General features: G+C 35.7%; 1 protein-coding gene across 2 annotated transcripts in view; it reads left to right on the top strand.

The window, feature by feature from the left end:
- The first annotated feature begins 304 nt into the window (after window positions 1–304).
- Window positions 305–22,338, top strand: part of METAP2 (methionyl aminopeptidase 2) — a 29,159-nt gene continuing 7,125 nt past the window's right edge. Inside the window, exons 1-4 of one of the 2 annotated variants that reach the window (XM_029953470.1) lie at window positions 305–559; window positions 2,865–2,969; window positions 10,948–11,013; window positions 14,565–14,667. In XM_029953470.1, coding sequence (XP_029809330.1) covers window positions 409–559; window positions 2,865–2,969; window positions 10,948–11,013; window positions 14,565–14,667 — 425 coding nt within the window. In that variant the 5' untranslated portion in view covers window positions 305–408. Of the gene's footprint in view, window positions 560–2,861; window positions 2,970–10,947; window positions 11,014–14,564; window positions 14,668–22,338 lie in introns of both variants that reach the window. The other variant, XM_029953469.1, reaches the window with a different exon arrangement.

Below are 22,338 nucleotides of genomic sequence, written 5' to 3'. Positions count from 1 at the left end.
GAAAAAAAAAAGTGTACAAGTGAACACATTTTCGGACCCTCTTCTCGCTTCCGGTACGCTTCATAAGTCCGCGAATACGACTTTTCGGTTCCAGCACAGACGTCCCTCTCTCTTGAGGGCTGGACAAGCACAGAGCAAGCACAGGTATTCAATGTGCCCGGGAAATGGCCAAGGAGCGGGACAAACTAAGGAGTCTGAGGCAGTCCCACTCGCACTTTAAGATCCACAGTCCCGCGCTCCTTCTCAGGCTCGCCCAACACGCAGCTTGTGCGGTCCAGCCCTCCGACATCCCAGCATTCCCTGCGCCCCTACCAGCGAGAGCAGCTTCCGGCGTCGCTCGTGTAGGTGGGTGAAGAAGGAGCGGGCCCTCGGCGCTGTGTCTCACTGTCTCGCGCTCTCTCGGGCAACATGGCGGGTGTGGAGGAGGCAGCGTCCTCCGGGAGCCACCTGAATGGCGACCTGGATCCAGACGACAGAGAAGAGGGCGCTGCCTCTACGGCTGAGGAGGCAGCCAAGAAAAAAAGACGGAAGAAGAAGAAGAGTAAAGGGGCTGCCACAGGTAAAGGGAGTTTTGTGTGTTCCTGTTCCCCGCCAGGGATGGCCGAACGACTCGGCCCAGGCCCGGCAGGGGTGACAGAGACTGGGGACTCGGAACACTGCACTGGACTGATTCCCAGGACTGAGTGTGTGTCAAAACAGGGCTACAGATTTCCGATCTCGGGGAGAGGCGGCTTCTCTTTTCGGTGGGACTAGGGAATTGGTGGGGGTAGGGTGGAGGAGAAAAGGCTGCTTCAGCTTGTGGCGAGGTAGTTCAGGGGTTGCTGGGCCTGAGCCCTTGTAAGTGCCAGAACTCAGCTCCCACCCGTACAGACCATTGGACGGACTTGAAGGGCCCAGCTCTACCATCCTCCTCTCGGTGTGTGCCTTCCTTAAAAATCTGTTCCGACCCGCACTGTTGCCTCTTTGCTGAAGCAACCTGGAGCATATTTTCGTCAAGGATAGGAGAGGAGTGGGCAAATCTTAGTGCCTTGATTGCACCTCCCCCCATCTTCCTGGTTTATAGGATTATTGTGGCGGGCTGCCCTTCTGGGGTGTGTGTATCAGTGTGTAATGCCCACGCGCACATGTCACTGAGTAGTAATTGCAGAATATGTGGTAGTGGTGCGAATTTTCCCCTGCCTAATCCCATAGCATCATTAAGCTTTAAGGTTTTTAGGATTGAATTATGATGCCATTTGCTGGCAGTCCACATAGAATATTCTGTGGGTTGGAATGGAACTTCTCTAAATCCATTGGCAAGGTAGGGGAACAGCTGAAAGTTTACACTTGGATTACATTGAATTAGGAACTTACACATTTTATTTTGAGAAGTCAGTGTTTCTGTTGTACCTGGTTCTTCATTTTAGGAACAGAGTGTTGTACCTGTTTCTAACATCAGCCACACAGAGATTAAGAGACACAGGTGACGCAGGTGAAGTTGAGAGAGGTTGGAAAGGGTTAATCTATAACTTTCTGAAATGTTGATTAAATGGGAGTTGAAAGGGAAAGTTGTGGGTGCTGGGACACTTAAAAGAGTAAGTTTAATCCCTGGAAGTAGTCGGCTGTTCCATGGCTGTTCCTGTTCCATGGCGGGCTGTTACTGGCTTTTGGATGAAATCCAGACTCTTCAGTTTGTCCATTCAGGTGTTCAGTAGACTGACCCTAATATATTTTTAGCAGTTGTTTCTCTCCATTTGAACCCTCTACGGTAGCCAGAGTATCACTTCAGTGTGTGCTAAGTGTAATACTATCTCTTTATACACACTATTGCTCCTTCAATTGTTGTAGATTGTTGTAATCACTTGGGTGAGGTGGGGATAGCTGGTCTTGTGTTTAGCTGTTCAAGAATTTTGTTTTCTTAGGGGCACCTGGGTGGCTCAGTCGGTTGAGTGTCTGGCGTCGGCTCAGGTCGTGATCTCGGGGTTCCTGGGTTCGAGCCCCTCATTGGGCTCTTTGCTGAAAGCTAGCTCAGAGCCTAGGGCCCCTCTTCATAGTCTGTGTCTCCCTCTCTGATCCTCCCCTGCTCATGCTGTCTCTCTCTCTCTCTCAAAAATAAATAAATAACACTAAATAAATTTTTTTAAAGAATTTTGTTTTTTTTAGTAATGGAATTATCTGTTTTTAAAATTTTTAATGCTTATTTTTGAGAGAGAGAGAGCGAGAGAGCGAAAGAGCATGGGTGGAGTAGGGTAGAGAGAGAGGGAGACACAGAATCCGAAGGAGACTCCAGTCTCTGAACTGTCACCACATAGCCTGACGTGGGGCTCAAACTCACAAACTAGGAGATCATTACCTGAGCCAAAGTCGGATGCTTAACCAACTGAGCCACCCAGGCGCCCCAGGAGTTATCTTTTTCTATTTGTTTTGATTTTACCCATCCTGGCTTGACAGTTTACGTCTTAATGAAGATTTGAAGTTCCCAGTGTCCTGTACAAATAAATCCTCCTCTTGCTAAGACCTTCAGTATTTACTACCTATCTTTACCTTTTTGGTTAATAAAGTGTTTGTTGTAGTCAAATTGTTAAGTACTTTAAAAAGTGAAACCAGACTAGGGACCAACTCACATTTTCATTTATTCTTTAGTTGCTAGTACAAAGAAGGTGTAATGGATATTTTATTGACTGGACAGAGCTACTTAGATGTGGCAGATTTTTCTTTGTCGTTAAATAAATTCTACTATGTTCACAATAATGTTTCTGTTTTTGTTTCCTGAATGCTTATCAGATAGGAAAGGACTTGTGTGTTTTCCAGGATCCGTAGAACAAACATATTCTAATTGGAAAGTATCTTTATTAGATTTGACTTATGTTATATTTGATCAGCAGGGCAACAGGAACCTGATAAAGAATTGGGAGCCTCAGTTGATGAAGTAGCAAGACAATTGGAAAAACAAGCATTGGAAGAGAAAGAAAGAGATGATGATGATGAAGGTAAATGGAAAATTTGATTTTTGTGATTAGAAAAGCAAGAAAATCTGACATTCTTTAAACAAAATCTACTTGTGTCCTCTGATATGTTAATTAATTGACATTAAAGCCTCAATATCAGAGATAAAAAAGAAAAGGTATTTATAAGCAATTCTCAAGAAGTTGGATAGGTTGAATGACTGCTCAAATAACACAGATCTCAACTTTTAAAAATGTACTTTGTAAAATACCAAGTAGTGGGTATTAAGATGAAATAGAATGACTTCATTGAACTAACATTTATTGAACAACTAAAATGTACAGGGCACTGTCTAAGGATACTTTCACTTGTGTTCTCATTTTACTTTCATAAAACCAGGCAAAGTAGGTGCTCTTTTCAGGAAATAATAGGTCATTTGCCCAGTGTGACACTAGTATGTGTAGAGGCAAAAATTTCAAACCTAGCATCTGATTCCAAGTCTATTCTTTTACTCTGTATGAAATCTCCGTCTCTTTATTTTCAAAGAGAATATGGAGTGCTTCTAAACTCTTATAAATTTCCCAGCCCTAGTTTCTTGCGGTATGTTGGTCCTATAAGCTTTCTTTAAAGACAGCAACTCTTGGAATTTTAACAATTGATGTTATCAGTAAGACAGTGGAGAGAGTATTTGCTAAGAGCACTCTTATTTTGTAGCCTTTTGTTAGCAGAAGGGGACATGGGACTTACCTGTTCTTAATTGTCTACCGCTGTGACTTACTGCTCTTCCTCAAGCACTGCCAACTTGGCCTTGTGCCTTCTAATCCTTAGTAACATAAATACTTGCTGCACTTTTAATTGTTGTGTTAGGATAAGGCAGAATAGTTGTTTCTCCTTTAGAAAGATAAAACTATGCCTTCAAGGAGCTTATAGTCAAAATTTGGTGAAAAATATGCCAAGGTTCAAGAGAGTAGTTAACTTTTCCTTAAGCAAATCTCTTGTCCATTTTACCTTGGTTTGTGCTTCAAATTATGAATGTATTTTGAGCTTTTAGCAAGAAAGGGACTTAAATTCAAGGTTATATAATAGATTGCTATATGCCTGTGTAGAATATCAAAATGTTAATCTTGAAGAGTGTTCTTGTTTCATTTCACCTCTGCAAAATTGTATGAATCTCTTGACATTGAAGGTGAGAAGTTTGTCAGATTGTAAAGCCTCAATTTTTTTTTTTTAATATTTTATTTATTTTTGATACAGAGAGAGACAGAGCATGAGAGGGGGAGGGGCAGAGAGAGAAGGAGACACAGAATCTGAAGCAGGCTCCAGGCTCTGAGCTAGTGTCAGCCCAGAGCCTGACGCGGGGCTCGAACCCACGAATGTGAGATCTAACCTGAGCTGAAGCCGGAGGCTTAACCGACTGAGCCACCCAGGCGCCCCAAAGCCTCAATGTTTTAAAGACGATTTTAGGAGTATTGGTTTTCTCCAGTTGAGTTGTTTAATTCATTTCAGTAATCACTATCAACCGGTACTACTAGTTTATTGTGAGAGTTGTTTGAGAGGATAGAAAGTTAGTATTTCAGAATCTTTGTTCTAAAGAAAAACTGACAGTGGGGTGGACAAAGAGCAGAAAAGATATACTGAAAGCTATTGAAATTTGGAGGTGGAATTGTTGGTTCAGTGATGAAGGAAGGCTCTTTGGAAGGAATGGGACTTGAATAAAACCAAATAGAAGAGACCACTTTGGGGCAGAACAATGCCGAGAATGTATTCAAGGTGTAGTGAATAGTGCAGACCAGCCATATGAGATGATTTGTTGAAGGAGCCTTGGAGCATTTTTAAAAGAATGTTGTAAGGGCACCTGGCTGGTTCAGGCCATAGAGCATGTGACTCTTGATTTTGGGGTTGTGAGTTTAAGCCCCATGTTGGGCATAGAGCTTACTTAAAAAGTAAAATGTTAAAAAAAAAAAAAGAGAGAGAATTATAAAAATAACTTAATCTTCATATATATGGAGGGTTATTAGAGGAAATATACAGGAAAGGCTTGGAGATCATTTTAGAGCTTAAACATCACTTAACAGCTTAGGCATGTGGTAAGGATTTAAATTGGTGGGCATAAAAGAGAATGGAAAGGAAAGGTCATTGGAATAGTGGTTGTGGAAGCAATTCAAAGGATGCAGGAAATTTTCAAACTGGGGAGAAGAGTTTGAACTTGGGTGACAGAATGTTGGTGCTGTTCACTGAAATGGTAAAGTAGAGAGGGAGAGTGGTTGAGATTGGAGGAAGGAATTTTTAGGCAAAGGAGAAAGTATTGTGTTTAATTTTAGATATGTTTAATTTGACACTGGAATACTGGTGTGAAAAGTTAATCCTGTGGGCATTTGGCAATGTGCTAGAAATAATTCAGTAAAGTTTTAAGTTAGGTTTAAATTTTTTTTTTTTAAGTATTCAAGTCCAGTGCAGGACTTGAACTCATGACCTTGAGATCAAGACCTAAACAGAGGTCCAGTGGACCTTTAACCAATTGAGCCATGCTAGGTCCCCTAAATAAGGTTTATTAAGGTATAATTTGCCTAGGACTATATTCACCACTTTCAAAAAATACACTTTATGTTTTGGAGCAGTTTTACTTAAGTTCACAGTGAAACTAAGCAGAAGGTGCAGAGATTTCCCATATACCTCCTACCACCACACATACACAGCCTCTTCCATTATCAACATCCCCCACTGGAGTGGTGCATTTGTGACAGTGGATGAACCTACTTGATATCTTATTACTATGCAAGGTCCATAGTTTATATTAGACTTTTCTTATGTTGTACATTCAATATATTTGCCCTTTATATCATTTGGTGAATTTTGACAAATGTATGCATTAGTGTAACTGCAACTACAATGTAGACTGTGTTCTTTTTTGATGTTTATTTTTGTGAGAGAGAGACAGACAGAGTGTGTGCAGTGGATGTCCAGAGAGAGCGGGAGATACAGAATCCAAAGCAAGCTCCAGGCTCTGAGCTGTCAGCACGGAGCTTGACACAGGGCTCTAACTCATGAACCTTGAGATCACGATCTGAGCCGAAGTCAGATGCTTAACTGTCTGAGCCATCCAGACACCTCAAGATTTAGACCATTTTCATTTAACATGTCCATCTCCACAGAAAAGTTCCCTTGTGCCTCCTTGAAGTCTGTTCTCTGCTCCACACCCCTGATCCCTTGAAACCTTTGATATATTTTGTTACTGTAGTTTTTTCTACAGTATCATATAAATGGAATTATAGTGTGTGCCTTTTTTTTGGCTTACTTCCCTTAGCATGATACTTGAAGAGTCATTCAGTTGTTGCATATGTATCAGTAGTTCATTACTCTTTATTGATGAATAGTATTCCAAATTCATTTGTCCATTTATTAGATGATGGATATTGGGGTCATTTCTAGTTTTTGTCTTATAAATAAAGTTAGTGTAAACATTTGTATACAAGACTTTGTGTAGACATACATTTTCATTTCTCCTGGGTAAATACCTAGGAGTAGGGTTGCTAGTCATGTGGGAAGTTATGTTTATAAGAAACTATCAAACTTATTTAGAGTAGCTGTCTCATTTTGCTTTCTGATCAGCAGTTGTTGAGAGTTCAGGTCCTTTGAGTCTCTTAAGCATTTGGTATTGTTAATTTTAAAACTTTAGCTTTTCTAACAGCTGTGTAGTAGTATGTCATTGTGGTTTTATCTTGCATTTCCCTAATGATTGATGATGTTGAACATCTTTGCATGGTTTTGTCTTTCAAATATCTTTGGTGAAATGTTCACATCTTTTGTCAATTTTTCAATTGAGTTTGCTTTACAGAGTTGTAGTAGTTCTCTGTTCTTTATACAAATTCTTTATCTTAATTGTTTTACTAATATTGTCTTTCATGCTAGTATTGTTTACAGCAGAAAAGATTTTAATTTTGAGGAAATCCCATTTATTTTACTTATGTGTCATGTTTTTTGTGTGTTATCCAAAAAGTTAAATAATTCTGACTCTAGGGTCATGAAGATTTTCTTTCATGTTCTCTTCAAGAAGTTTTGTTATACATTTTTTATTTTTATTCACTTATTTTAAAGAATGGAGAGGTTTTAAAAAAATGTTTATTTTTGAGAGACAGGGAGCATGTGCATGAGGAAAGATGAAGCAGAGAGAATTTTGAGCACTGCCAGTGCGGAGCCTGGTGTGGGGCTCAAACTCACAGACCGTGAGATTATGACCTGAGCCAAAATCAAGAGTTGGGATGAATATTCAACCAGTTGCCCCAAGAAGTTTTACATATTTGTAACTGTTATGTTTAGGTCTATGATCCATTTAGAATTAATTTTTGTATATAGTGGAAGGTAAGAATTAAGATACCTATTTTTCTTGCATATAGATGTCCATTTGTCATTCGACAAATATTAATTGATTTGGGCATAGGGCTAATACAGCAATAAATATGAACAGTCTCTACCAGTTGAGAAATATCCTATGAAACAGTGCTGTGAAGGAAAGACTTACAAAAACATAAGTTGTGGAGTGCCTGGGTAGTTAAGTTAATTAAACATGGGACTTCGGCTCAGGTCATAACCTCACTGTTCATGAGTTTAAGCCACATGTTGGGTGCTGTGCTGACAGCACAGAGCCTAGAGCCTGCTTTAGATTCTGTGTCTTCCTTTCTCTCTGTCCCTCCCCTGCTCAAATTCTGTCTCAAAAGTAATAAATGTTAAAATAAAACCTAAAACATAAAAAGAAACAAAGTCAAAAATAAACAAAAATAAAAAATAAATGAACATTAAAAAAAACACATAAATTGTGGCATGGTATAATGCATAGGAGTATAAACTTATATAGTTCACTGTTCGGATCCAGGCTCTACTACCCTTCTGGCACAAGAGTTCAGTAAACAGTAGCTATTATTCCATACTGAACACAGACCTTGAGCATTGGATAAAGTAATCAGTCTCAGAAGAATGATTGAGTATCAAAGGACAAGCTTCATCTTAGCTCATTTTAAAGATGAAGAAACCATGGTAGAGAGAGGCTAAATAATTTGCCCAACATCACACAGCTGGAAGGATTTTTAGGGTGTATTTAAAACTGGTTATATATCTTGAAGCATTTGTTTTAAGTAGAGTATAGTGTTCGGTAGCAGTATGCTAGCCATTGAATGTTCTTCCAGAGTAAAGACCCATCTTGTTTGCTATTCTCCTCCTATAACCTGGTACTTGAGAACTCAGGAAACTTTAAAAAAACATTTTTTTTAATGTTTATTTTGAGAGAGTGTGCATGCACGTGTATGTGCATGAGTGGGGGAGGGGCAGAGAGCGAAGAGACACAGAATCCAAAGCAGGCTTCCGGCTCTGAGCTCAAGCTCAGGCTCTCAGCACAGAGCCCAACGTGGGGCTGGAACTCATGAACCACAAGATTGTGATCTGAACCAAAGTCAGATGCTTAAGCTACTGAGCCGCCCGGGCGCCCCTCAGCAAACGTTTATTGAATAAATGGAAGTTACTATTAAAATTGTAATGCAGGGGTGCCTGAGTGGCTCAGTCAGTTAAGTGTCCGACTTTGGCTCAGGTCCTGATCTCATGGTTTGTGGGTTCGAGCCCGCGTCAGGCTCTGTGCTGACAGCTCAGAGCCTGGAGCCTGTCTTCAGATCCTGTTACTCCTTCTCTCTCTGACCCTCCCCTGCTCATGCTGTCTCTCTCTCTCAAAAATAAATAAAAACATTGAAAAAAATAATATTGTATAAGAATAGGTGAATTAGATTATATGACACAATGAGCAAATTAAAGCGTTTTCTTTCTTAATTAGAAATATTTTTTTCTTTTAAAGAGAGCGTCTACAAGCAGGGGAGAGTAGCAGGGATGGGGGGTGGAGCTGAAATCAAGAGTCAGCCACTCCACCAACTAAGGCACCAAGGCACCCTGAAAGTTGTGTTTTATTAAAAAAAGAAAAAGGTTTTTTTCATGTTAGGGACTCCTGGGTGGCTCAGTTGGTTGTCTTGATTTCGGCTTAGGTCATGATCTCCCAGTCAGATCAAGCCCTATATTGGGCTCTGCTCTGACAGCATGGAGCCTGCTTGGGATTCTCTCTCCCTGCCCATCTCTTCCCCTTCCCTGTGCATGTACCCTTTCTCTCAAAAATAAATAGACATAAAAAAATTTTTTTTCATATTAGTTTTGTTGGGCTTTTGAATCCAGAAACCAGTAATGAGTGAGTCAGCAATATTTGTGTTTCCCCTGTGTTCCTATGTTTCCTGTACCCAACTTCATAAGGTTGAATGAACATAAGAAATTGCAGATTTCTAAGTCACAAATTGTGAAATATTGGCAGTTTTCTATTACTCAATCTGTTAAAGCCCTATATTGTGTTACCTCCTTCTTTGTTAAACTGCTGTTTCCTATTTCTCATTTAGGTGAAAATAAGTAGGATAAAATAAACTGAAAGAATATTAATTTGTTGAGTAGAGTGCATATTTACATTCCTTAGTCCTGTGCCTTAATTTAGGAAATGGTTTGTATTTCTAAGGAGCTCACAGACAAGTAGGGTCATTGTAGATCCCTTATCATTTTGCAAAGCAAACAGAGGTAAGAAAAGATTGCAATTTTGTGTGATAATTATAATAGAAGAATATAGTAGGTAGCATGGTGAAATAATTTGTTTTAGCACTCCTGCTTATCATTCTGGGAGTAAAAAAGGAGCTCTTTGATCAGAAAATGTAAGGATTCATTTGACATTGTTTTATGGGTGTGGATTTCATGTTCTAAAATTATTGATGCTAGCCATGAGTTATTGCCACTAGCGGAAACATTTAAAAGAAGACTATATGGTGAACATACTATTAAACTGTCAACTTCTAATTGTTCCCACAGCTTCCTGTTCATCCCTGTTTCATAGCATTGTGTTTTGTGGGTAGATTGGCGTACTTCATGATTGTTGAAATTTATTGAGCAGCGTTTTTAGAAATTCAGACATTTGAGTCTATTTTTTGGTACTTTTATTTAAAATGTTTTAAGTCACTGTTTATTTAATCTTGGCCATAATCGTATCCTTTATCTTTTCTCCAAATTCAAGAGTATGGCATGGGCTTCATAAAAGATTGTTATAAAAACAGACAGATAGTGGTTATTTTGGTTACTTTTTTGCCAACTTTTTTCAGATAGTTCTTAATCTCAATTTTTAGGCATCAGGTTCCTTTAAGAACCTGAGAACTGAACCTAGGAAAACTATATGTGTCCTCTGATTTTTGTATACAGTTTGATTCAGAAGAATTCTTTCCCTTTAATAACAACTATACAGGAAAAGATGTTTAAATTTTTTTAATGTCTTTTTATTTATTTTTGAATGAGAGACACAGTGCAAGCTGGGGAGGAAGAGAGAGAGAAAGAGGGAGACACAGAATCTGAAGGAGGCTCCATGCTCTGAGCTGTCTGCCCAGAGCCCATTGCAGCAGGGCTCAGACTCATGAACCGAGAGATCACGACCTAAGCCAAGGTTGGATGCTTAATCGACTGAGCCACCCAGATGCCCCAGGAAAAGATACTTTAAAATATGATCCCCCAAATATCCCTCCCTGGATTAGGAATCAGGTGATATATTCTTGGTCCAGTTCTGCCATTTACTAGTTGGGATTATCTTGCATGTCCCTCATAAAGTTGGTTTGAAGATCACATGAGGTCATGAAATGTATATGTTAAACTGCAAAGCATATGTAAACAAACTAGTAATAAAGTCACAGAGTCATTAGTATTAAATTAACACTAGTTATTTTTCCTAGTTTTTGAAAAAGTGTAAATATATTTTTTATTCTTAAAATATCTTACTCAATAATTCTTTTATTAAAGTCAGATTTCTTTAGTGGTTTTGATTATACAAATCAAATTCTGATGCATTAGCTATTGGATCAACTCTATGCTATTTAAGATGCTTTGTGTGTGTGTACTTGTCTGCTTGTGGTTGATTTGTCCCTCTGGTTCTGAGGTTTAAATAAATGTGTACTTGAAATGGTCTTTTCTTAGATGGAGATGGGGATGGAGATGGAGCAGCTGGAAAGAAGAAGAAAAAGAAGAAGAAGAAGAGAGGACGTTAGTGTCTTAAGTTCATCTTACTTAACAAATTAGAAGTGTTTGGTTTGAAGTTGCTTAAGATCCCAATGTATATCAGGGAAATAAATTTAAGCTTAATAGAGGTAGAATTTAGTGAAAGTCAAAACTTTTTTTTCATTTAGCAGTCTTGTTGGTGTTTTCTTTGCCTATTATTGAGATAAGGGATGTTAGTAATAAGTTGGTTCATTTTACTGCTATTTAGGGATGAGTTTATCATTTAAAACTTGAATAATGCACATAACAATTCTTTCAGAGATGACTAAAGTGGTGCCACTGTGTGGTAATAGGATAAACATAGTTTGCAGTTCACCTGCCAGCTTTGAAATTACAAGATTCTTGATGAATATTTCATGAGGGTTTCCATTATTTAAAATTTGTGTGTATGGTAAAAATTTTACTAATGACATATCGTGCTATTTCATATTTCTTAAAATATGATCCTGCTTGCGTTTTGTTTCCTTAAATGGCAAACCAACATCTTCAGGGACCTGAAATTCTATTTAGGGAAATAGGAGAATGTAGAATATTGGGGAATAAAGTTGGGTTGGGTTGAGAATCAGAACAAGTTCTAATTTTAGATGCCCTTTGGGCTAGTAGGGACCATCGAGTATTTGGTTATACCTTTCTTTAAATCTTTCAGGCTAAAATTTTATGAATCAGGATATTGGGGCTTGACTCATTTTTATCTCTGTGTTGAGAGAAATACCTAAGTATTTTTTAAGGAAGCTATTGGCTCTACCAGCAATTTTCCTGATGTGTCTGCAGATGAAGATGGGATAGCTTTCTTTCTATTCAGGCATCTACTTTCATTAGATCCTTCTACACATTGGATGTCAGTTCGGTCCCTGGCATGGTCTGTATTTAATGAGCACAGGTTACCTGTGTTCTAGGAGTCTTCCAGGGATTATGGTATCATATTCCTTCCATTCAAAAATTGTTAAAAGTGTGCCTGTAGGACATGGTATAGTCTGAAAATAGTTTGAGAGATAACTGTTGTTCCTAGTACTCTTAAATTATTCCCTAATGGAAGTAGATAAACAGGGAGGAATCTTAAGGGGCTACTTTGTATTTGCCATTGGTAGAATTCTTCAACTGACAGATGTTTTTACTGTGATGCCATCAGCTTTTATTGTGTCTCCTCTGAGGATGTTGTTGAACCTGTTGTTCATTTTATTTCTTTATGAGTGCTCATAAGAGACACTTTTGTCTGTCTTAGTATGAGGAATAATTGTGCTTTTCCTGAGTACTTAATGTATTTATCTCATAAGCATGATCTATATGCAAGTAATCTAGCTTTTTTTAAAAAAAGTATTGGTTACTGGAGAACTTAGAGCCAAATCTGTGGTTTTGTATTGGCCATATTTCAGGTTCTATTTTATGTTCTTGCCATGTTTTGATTTTTGTTCTCTAATTTAAAATTTATTTGTGTATTTTAGATCTCCTTGTAGGCTATTGTAAGTCACTGTTGGAATGAGCCAAATAGTGTAATTATGAGCCATTCACTGCCCTCATTTTCCTCATTTATAAAGTGAGAGAATTATAAATGATAGCAATGATAACTGCAGTACAGATTGTTATAATCATAGTTTTAGATAATAACTTGGGCAGAGTACATTATAATTTTCAAAGCTTATCCAAGATTTCATTTGGTTCTTCATTTTGTAGATGAGGAAACTGAGGCTTGGCACATTTGGCCATTTGTCCAAGTCACAGTTAATAAGTGGTTTTGGCTAGACTTCAACTCTCATATTTTGATTATAAATTTTTTTCTCTAATGTTCTTTTTGAGTCTTTTGTCTTACTAATTTTTGGACAGTATAAAAGGCATCTGTCAGACTTACAGATGAGATAAAACTGAGGGTGATAATACTTTCCTTGATAAACTCAAAATTTCAAAACATCAGGAAAACTGAGACAGACTAGGATTAGCAAACTGAAATTTTATAGTTGTATATAAAGTAGATACAGGGTGATAGGATCTGAAGATTTTGAGTGCTAGTATGTTGTGAACCAAAAAGCTCTTAACTATTCAATAGCTCCAGGATTGTTAGAATTAGTAGGATAGTCTTATATTAATTATACCTTATTTGGACTATTTATATAAATTAATTCTGATACCAACTTAAAAAGAACATTGACAAATTCAAGGTTGGCACGTAGGGGTAAAAGTGTTAAGAACCATTTCCCTTAAAGTGGTTTCTCATCATAGAAAGGAAGGAATCATAGAACTGAAAAGTAAAATGTTTTCAACTGCGAAGAATAAAGCTAGACCAACAGGATAAGTATAGGAAGAGTTTTCTAATAGCAGTTTTTTCAGAATGAGTGGATTTTTGCTTGGGAAGTAAAGACTGCTCCCATTTGTTAGGATTTCACTGGCATCTGTCAGAGGCATTAGGGGATTTCTAGATTTAAGTATAAAGCTAAATTAGATGACGTCTAAGATCTTTTTTTATTTTAAATTCAAATATTTCTTCTGAGGAGGATCCTAAAACAGTGTTTCCCAAGTTATTTGCCCATGGGATGGAAAAACATTATGTAAAGACAGAAAAACATTTGGTGCTCATGAGATACTATTTGCATTAAAGGAAGGAACCAAAACATGGTTCCATAGATAAATAATTTGGCTCAATAAATGGTCATATTTTTATTTATATAGTTTTTCCCCCATTGGAGAATAAAAAGAGCAAAATATGTGTTAAATTTTAAGACACAAATCTATAACATAACAGCGGTTATAATAAAAAGAAAACAACATATTTCATCTCAGTAGTTGAAATGCTGCAGATACATTGAATGTCTTGTATCACTGTATAAATCAACTCAACTTCCTGGCATTCTTTGGAAACAGCAGTCATTACTAAAGGGTGCTTCTTCATATAAGAACTGTATAGTTCTTGTGTATTAAAAAATTTTTTTTAGAAGACAAATCTCCAGATATTTTTAAAAGTCGTCTTGGAACACTGATGTGTTGTTTTAGAACATAGTTTGGGAAATAATACTCTTAAAACATATGTGAGGACTATACCTTTTTTCAAATATCTGGAAATTTGTGTAGGGCTGCATAAATTCTTTGAGCACTGCGTATGTATACTCTTTTATACCTAATGTTTTCTTGCAATAAGTTTTTCACTTCTAGTTTTATATTTTTACTTAATTGCCATAGGGTTTCTTTCATATTTTCTTGTTGCTTCTTTGATTTTTATTTGTGAAAACCAGTCTTTATATGCTATTCCATCTCCAATATAGTAAATGAAGACAAAAACATTAAAATGTGCTTTCTGCCAAGGTATATACTGCTTAAATACATAATGGAATTCTAGGGAGTTGAATATTTGTATTCCCAAGCAACCGTACATCAGAGAGGAGGTGGTCAGCATGGTGAAATATCTTCTGTTTTTACCTGTAAGGCAACAAAGAGATTCTTTAAAATTAGGTCATATAACAACGATTAGGAACTGAGAAAAACTGTAATGATAATTGCTTAATTTTATTTTTAACTGCAGGAGTTAATGCTTTATTTGTATCTCACAGCAAAAGTTCAAACAGACCCTCCCTCAGTTCCAATATGTGACCTGTATCCTAATGGTGTATTTCCTAAAGGACAAGAATGCGAGTACCCACCCACACAAGATGGGTAAGGATCATAAAATAACTTCCAGTTTGATTTTTGAAAATTGTAGCTTAGCAATAAAGCAGATTTGATTTTTCTCAGGACTTTGCTCCACTACCTTAACAAAAGCTTGTGAATTTGTTAACCAAAAATACAGTAGAAGCCCTCTTATCCAAAATAATTGGGACTGGTCATAGTTTAGTTAATCAAAAAAGTATGTTAAAGTGGGAATCAAAAAATAAAGATCTTTATTGATAAAAGTTAATTTAAAATAAACTTGTTTTTTTATCATTCTTGATATTTGAACATCTTTTTTCTCATAAGTTATGTCCATAATGCATTGTCTCTGAATGTATTCCATTTTGAGCTTCTGTGAATAAAAACTATGTATTCTGAGGGCTGATACTTGAAGGTTTAACATTTTTTTTCCTGAAACCATGACGAGGTTTTTTTTTTTTTTTGATGACTTGCCTTTATTGAGATTTTTCTGAGTAGTCAATTTAGTTTTCATAGAAAGAATTTTATGTACTCTGTAACAAAATTACATAATTATAGTAGCTGATAATTTACACCAGTTTGTGAGCAAATCACCTGATTGTTCTGCAAGGCAACATTTCTGCTGGTCAGCAGACACTCATGGTGGCATTATGTTGACTGGTTAAGAACATGGAAACTGGGGTTCATTTGAATAGCAGCTCTAACACTTATTAGCTTTGTGACTTGGGCAAGTAATGTATCATGTCTTTGCTCTCATTTCTTCATCCATAAAATGAGCACTTCATAGGGTCGTGAAGAATAATAATATATGTAAAGCACTTAGGAGAGTGATAGACACATAGTAAGCATTCTTAATTGCTGCTGCTGTTATTATTCAGAACAGAAACCTGTCAGCCCCTTATTTTCAGAGTACAGTAACCATTGGTCAGTATATTTTACAGAGGGAATCAAGACCATCAGTTAACCCAGTGGTTGCCATAGTTGGTTAAGAAAGCTTCTACTGTAGCCTTGTTTCATTGACCTGTAAAGACATCATTGTTTTTCTTTAAACTTAGGAAAGAACATGATATTGTTATATTTTAATCACCCTCCTTCATTCCCAATACTTACAGGGAATAGTCTATAAAGTTCTGAAATTTTATGTCATGAGTATCTTTCTTTTGAATTTGAATTCATCAGTCACCATCCCTATCTTAAAGGAACTATTTTTGAAATGTAACAGGCATGTAATTTAACTTTTTGTAGTACATACAATACAATCACACTTATTTTTAAATATAATCTTTTTTTTTTTTTTTTTTTTTTTTGGCTTGTTCTCTCTTCCTTCCCTTCCTTCCAGACCCATGTAACCACCTAGCAGGTAGCCTTCCATATTTTTATATGCTCATATATGTGCACATCTATGTCTGTTTATGTAAGGGAAGTGTTTTGGTCTTGTTTGTTTTCCAAATTGGAATCCTGTGCACACTTTCCTCACATTTTTCTCATTCAGGAAGGCTCTCCAAAGTTAGTCAGAAGACCTATTATTCTTTTGAATGGCTTCATAATATTCCATGGTGTGAATATGCTATATTGTATTTTGCCATTTTCTAATTGATGAACATTTAACTTGTCTCTGATATATTTTGCCATATTATAAACCATTCCATAATAAGTATTTCTTAACTATACACATTAAAGTATATACATATGTATTTACATATACATGTTTATGTATGTTTCTCCTTACTTACACTCTAGCAGTTTTATTGTGGAATAGTTTTCTAGGAGTGGGACTGCTGAATCAATATTAATACTTTATATTATATATTTACTTATATATATTGTATATTATACTTTAGTTTATGATTCCCAAACCGCTGTTGTGAGCATTTTTTGATTGTTGGCTTTGTTCTTTTGCTCTTCTAAAAGTTTTAAAATTTTTATATGGTATATTATATACCTCTAGATTCCTAGCAGTCTCTTAGATTTTTTTCAAACTCTTCCTCTATTTTATTTGTTTATTTATTTTTAAGGTGTTTTTTTAATGTTTTATTTATTTTTGAGAGAGAGAGAGACAGCGTGTGCAGGGGAAGGTCAGAGAGAGAGAGGGAGACACAATCCAAAGACAGACCCCAGGCTCTGAGCTAGGTGTCAGCACAGAGCCTGACGCAGGACTCAGACCCACGAACCATGAGATCATGACCTGAACTGAAGTTGGATGCTTAACCGACTGAGCCACCCAGGCGCCCCTCTATTTTATTACATCTTTAGTTGGGCTGGAATTTTTTTTGTATAGAGTTTTGTATAGTGCTAATTTTATTTTCTTTCAAATGGATAGCCAGTTTTGCTAGAATTGTTTATTAAATAATTCACTCTACTCCATGGAATAACCACCTCTGCCATATACTATATTCTCATATTGTGGAACTATATTTTCATAGTCAACCAATTTCTATTATTCTGATCCATTTGTGTATTCCTGTGCTTATATTATTTAAATTTGAGTATCAACAACCTTATAATATATATTGATAATTTGATAAGGCAAGTCTTTCTCCTCTGCCAAACACACCCAGACACGGTTCTTTTTTTATACTAAGCTATTTTCTGTCATAATCGTTTTAACACATATACCCACAGAAAAATACTCTCATTAGAATTCTGATCAAAATTGCACTGTATTGAGGTATTTTTTTCCCAGAAAATTGGCAGTTGTGTCACATTATCTTATCCATTGTCATAGTAGATTTTGCCACCTACTCTGATATTTTTTAGATAGGTCCTGTCCCTTTGTTTTAAATTTATTGTTTTACGGTTTTGTTACTGATGTGAACAAGATGTTTTTATATGTGTTTCCATTTCTATATGTTTATTGCTAAGTGGAAGAAAACCATTGATTTCCTATACTAATTAATAATACTAGATAAATATTTCTAACAGCGTGAATATGGTGGAACAGTTAATGTAATGTTTAATACAAGGAAAATTGAGATTTTATAAACTTAAAAACTATCTTTCCCTCCTTACTATTATCTATTGCAAATTAAGCATTATAAAGATAGAATAACTTCTGCTTTTGAAACACTGGAAGAAGATATTAATTATATGTTATATTTCTTAAGTAATACTTAAATAACTAAAAGCAATATTGTATGCTGTGGGGAAATAAATTTATTTTGGTTATGTTTGCTTTTTAGTAAGTTTTGATGTTTTTTGACATTCATATAACCAGTTTTGACTATTTACAAATAGAATCAATATTCTTATAGATCTGGTAAAGTATTAAATACAGTTCTATATTTGCCTTTTTAAAAAGTTTTTATTTAAATTCTAGTTAGCACACAGTCTAATACTAGTTTCAGGTGTACAACGTAGTGATTCGACACTTCCATACATCACCCAATGCTTGTCTCAAGTGCACTTCTTAATCTCCACCTGTTTGACGTCTTCCCCCGCCTTTCCCTCTGGTAACCATCAATTTGTTCTTAGGTAAAAAGTTTGTTTCTTTGCTTGTTTCTTTTTTCCTTCATTATTTCCTTAATAAACTTACTAAAAATTGCATGAATTATCACAAAGAACTCTCCTGTGTAACTACCACCCAGGTTGAGTGCAGCATTTTATTTTTTTATTTAAAATAATTCTACACTTAAGAGAAAGAATTCCATATTATGAGAATAGTACACAGAACTCCTGCATACCTTTCACTCAGGTTCTCTATAACATTTGCCTCTCTATTCTCTCTCTCAGAGGAATATGACAATTCTACAGAATATATATATTCTATCTAATATACCAGTAACATTACATTTTCTCCTTGGAAGATAGAAAGATAGAAGGCAGAGGTAGAAAATGTTATGTTGGTGAATTTGTATTTATACTACTTCTGACTTACTTGAAAGTAGTTTGTGTATTTTTGAAGGAATACTAGACAAGTAGATATCATGTCCAGGATTATCACATCAGAGGCACACAATAATAGATTTTATCACTTGGATAAGGTATATCCAGTTTCTCTAGTGTGTCATTACTATTTTTTCTTCTTATAATTAGTAATTTGCACTTCTAAAAACATTGACTTTCTGTGTGCATTTCCTGTGTTATTAAAAATTTTTAAACCAATTTTGAATGACTATAATCTATTTTGTATCTACTATAATTTTATTAGTGATTTCCCTATTTTTGAATATATATACTGTTTTCGAATTTTTACCATTAGAAAAAATTCTGTGGTGAACATCTTAGTATATTAATTGGATCTGATTTTCCTCTTATTCTGGATCTCTGGAAGTAGAATGAATTATTTTAAAATTCTTGATAGCTGTTTCTAAATTTAGTAGGCAGTTGTTTGTGACAGTTGTTACATAAGCAGTGCATATCCATTGTAGAAGAGGTGGAAGATAAAAATAAGCAAAAAGAAAAAACAAAAGTCTTCTAAATTCTGGCAGTGGATTTTAAAACCATGACTAATATTGGTATTTCTTCCAATATACCCTCTCTTTTAGAAATGTGTATTATAAATTACTGGGAATGTTCTTCAGGATAGAACTATTTGCAAACAGCTTTGTAACCCATTTTAAAATTTCTTTTTGGGGCACCTTAGTGGCTTGGTAGGTTAAAGCATCCCTCTCTTGATTTTGGCTCAGGTCATGATCTTATTCCTGGTTTGTGAGTTCAATCCGTGCATCAGTCTCTGTGCTGACAGTGTGGAGCCTGCTTGGGATTCTCTCTCTCTACCCCACTCTGCTCGCTTGCGCACTCTCCAAAATGAATAAGCTTAAAAAAAATACTTGTTTTTATGTTAGCAAAGAAATCAACAATATTTTTATAGGTCTCTGTATATATGTATGTGTTTTTATATATTTTTTTCTTTTTGCTAGACCATTTAAAAATAAGTCTCTCTTTTTGTAAAAGGTGAAAGATTTATACGATCTGAAGAGAAACCAGAGTATATAAGTCTCTCTTTTTATAAAGTAAACTCTACATCCAACATGATGTTCGAACTCACAAGTCACATTTTCTGCCAAATTAACCAGCACTTCTGAAAATTTCAGGCATCTCCCAAGGACTAAGTTATACTCCAAATTACCACGTCCAATATCATGTAAATACGTAGTTCTCCATATTTAGAATTTTTTTCTGGTTGTCCTTGAAACAACTTTATATTTATAGCCATTTTTGCCCTCTAAATGAGGATGGTTAGAATCCCCATCTTCTTTTCTATTGCAGTGACTTTTTGAAGAGACCATATTGTGGAATTTTTCTTATTATTTCCTTATGGTATCAAATTTTTTTCTCTAGTCCTTTATTTTCTGTAAACTGGAATTAGTTACAAAGGCTTAGATTAGTTTTAGATTTTGACAGGGACATGTAAGTGGTACTGTGTTCTTCATATTGTATCATAGTCTGTTGCATCAGATATAATGTCAGATTGTTCTGTTACTAGTTTTACTGTATGTGGCCACTTGGCTAATGTGATAATAGCCAGCTGTTTTTTTTTTAAAGGTACTTTTTTCTTTTTGCAGTTTCCAAGTAATCTGTGGGGTAGTTTGGTACCATTGGAATATCCTTTTTTTCCCAGTAGCTTTTTACTTAATTATTTTAATATCCATTTATGCTTTATCAGTTATTTCATTGGGGACTGCAAAATGGTGACTTTCTAATTCTATAGTTCGTTTTACATTTATTAGCTGATTTTCTATAAGAATAATTTCCTTTTATCAGCTGGGTATCAATTAACTTTGTCAGTTAACTATAGTTTTTTATAGGCAAAGTTAAAACGTGCTTTACTTTTCTCGTTTAGTACCAGTTTTCAGAGGAAGGAATTGGTCTACGTGCAATCTTAATTTCTGGGTTAAAAACACGCATTTTTAAATGGTTTTTATAAATGTGGTATTTGGTGCTTTAAAAATATAAATAGAAGTAGTGTTCAAGGTACCCATGCAGTGAATTCAGAAATGTTTACAACTATTTGAAACTAATAATCAGATTCCTATGTATCTTTTGGTTTTACTTATGTTTTGTGCTCTGACTACATCTAGTAAAAATGATGAAATACTGGAACGACTCTGAAATATGAAAGAGGTGTGGAAAATTTACATATTCTCTAAACACTTCTGTAAAGATTCTTTCAAGCATTTATTTTGATAGTTTTGCTGTACATGCATAATATGTTTAAAAAGTATTTCTAACCCACCTCTGTCATTTGGATGAATTGCCGTTCAAATGATTATTAGCTCAGAATGTTTTTTTGATTTTACTAACTTCTGTACTTTTGCTAAATAGACTGAACATCAAAATATCAAGTTTAGGAAAGAGGAGAGGCTCCTTCTTAATATTTTTTTGTCTTTAGAATGAACACGGAATTCAAATTTTGGATGCTGGCAATGTATTTCTTGAATATTACTAGTGACTTTTAATTTGAACTCAAGACAGAATAATAATTTCTTTAATCTAGTTTCTGATTGGTAGCTCTTTAGCAACAGGGTACAACATTCCAAAATCTTTTGAAGAATTCACTGCTTCTAAAAATCAGCTCTGCAGCTTCAGATATTTATGTGAGACCTGTTGATTTCACTATGGGAGATCTTTATAGTACCGTGTTCTAATTCTAATTTGAAATTTAATTATACTTAGCATTTTAATCTATAAGAAGTGGATTTGAAGAACTGAAGAGGAAGAAAAATGGGAATTGATAGTGACCAGTTTCATTTTCATGCCCCACTGTGTAATGTCCATCAGTTCCTTGTGGATACAGTCTTTCATCTTAACCGTTCTAGAAGAAACATTTGGAGAAATTTTGCTTTTTACAAAATGTATGGCTTTTGAGGCAGGGAGTACATAGTGGTATGACTATAGTATACTTGCCGGAGGGATGGCCCATGTAAGAGACAAAGAATTGTGATATGTTTTGTTTAAAAATTGCTCTGAGTCTTTAGCCAGTATTCTTATGCCTGGAAATGATTGGTTCTTAGAATATTTGGGTTCTTGGTTCCCAGGAAAGATTTTTGGATTCATGGGAGAGAAGGAACTAAAAGTTCTCTATCAGGAGGTTAGGAGATTGTGGCTTGTCTGTCCCATGATGGAGCGAGCAGCTATAAGTGTATTGCAGCTGAAAAAGATTGAGCCACATGTTGAGAATATACTTTTTAAAGGATCTTATCCTATTACCTTCTAGTCTGAGGATGTTCCTTTGAATACTTTTATTTGCTTCTTGATCTTCACTATTCTCAATAAAAGTAGTTCATACACATTTAAGTATTTGTGGAGTTTAAAACTGACCTTAGTAGATGGTGCTGCAATATTTCCTTTATTTGTAAAGTCAGTATATAGATCTAAAATACATTTCCAAACAGAAAATAAGCCAAAGAAGCCTCTGTGATGCTTAAGTATTCCTAAATTGACATAGGACGGCCCCTTTGTGTCTTTGTAGCAAATCAAGAGGTGCTAGATGTTGGCACACAGGTAGCTGTTGCAGTAGGAAGTAATCATAACTTGACAATGACCGAGAACTCACAGCATTTGGAAACATTAATTTAGGGGCATAGTCTAGAGCAGTTATGTTAACTTTTTCTATAAAGAGCCATGTAGTAATTATTTCAGGCCATGAATGTTACTCACTTCTGCTTTTGTAACATGCAAGTAAGTACCAATAGACAGTGTGTACACAAATAGGCATAGTTGTATTGCAGTAAAATTTTTTTTACAAAACACCTACCA

Source organism: Suricata suricatta, chromosome 10 (genome assembly GCF_006229205.1).
Source record: "Suricata suricatta isolate VVHF042 chromosome 10, meerkat_22Aug2017_6uvM2_HiC, whole genome shotgun sequence".
Lineage (NCBI taxonomy): Eukaryota > Metazoa > Chordata > Mammalia > Carnivora > Herpestidae > Suricata > Suricata suricatta.
Note: the sequence above shows the minus strand (reverse complement) of the source record. Positions and strands in the feature narration are given on the sequence as shown.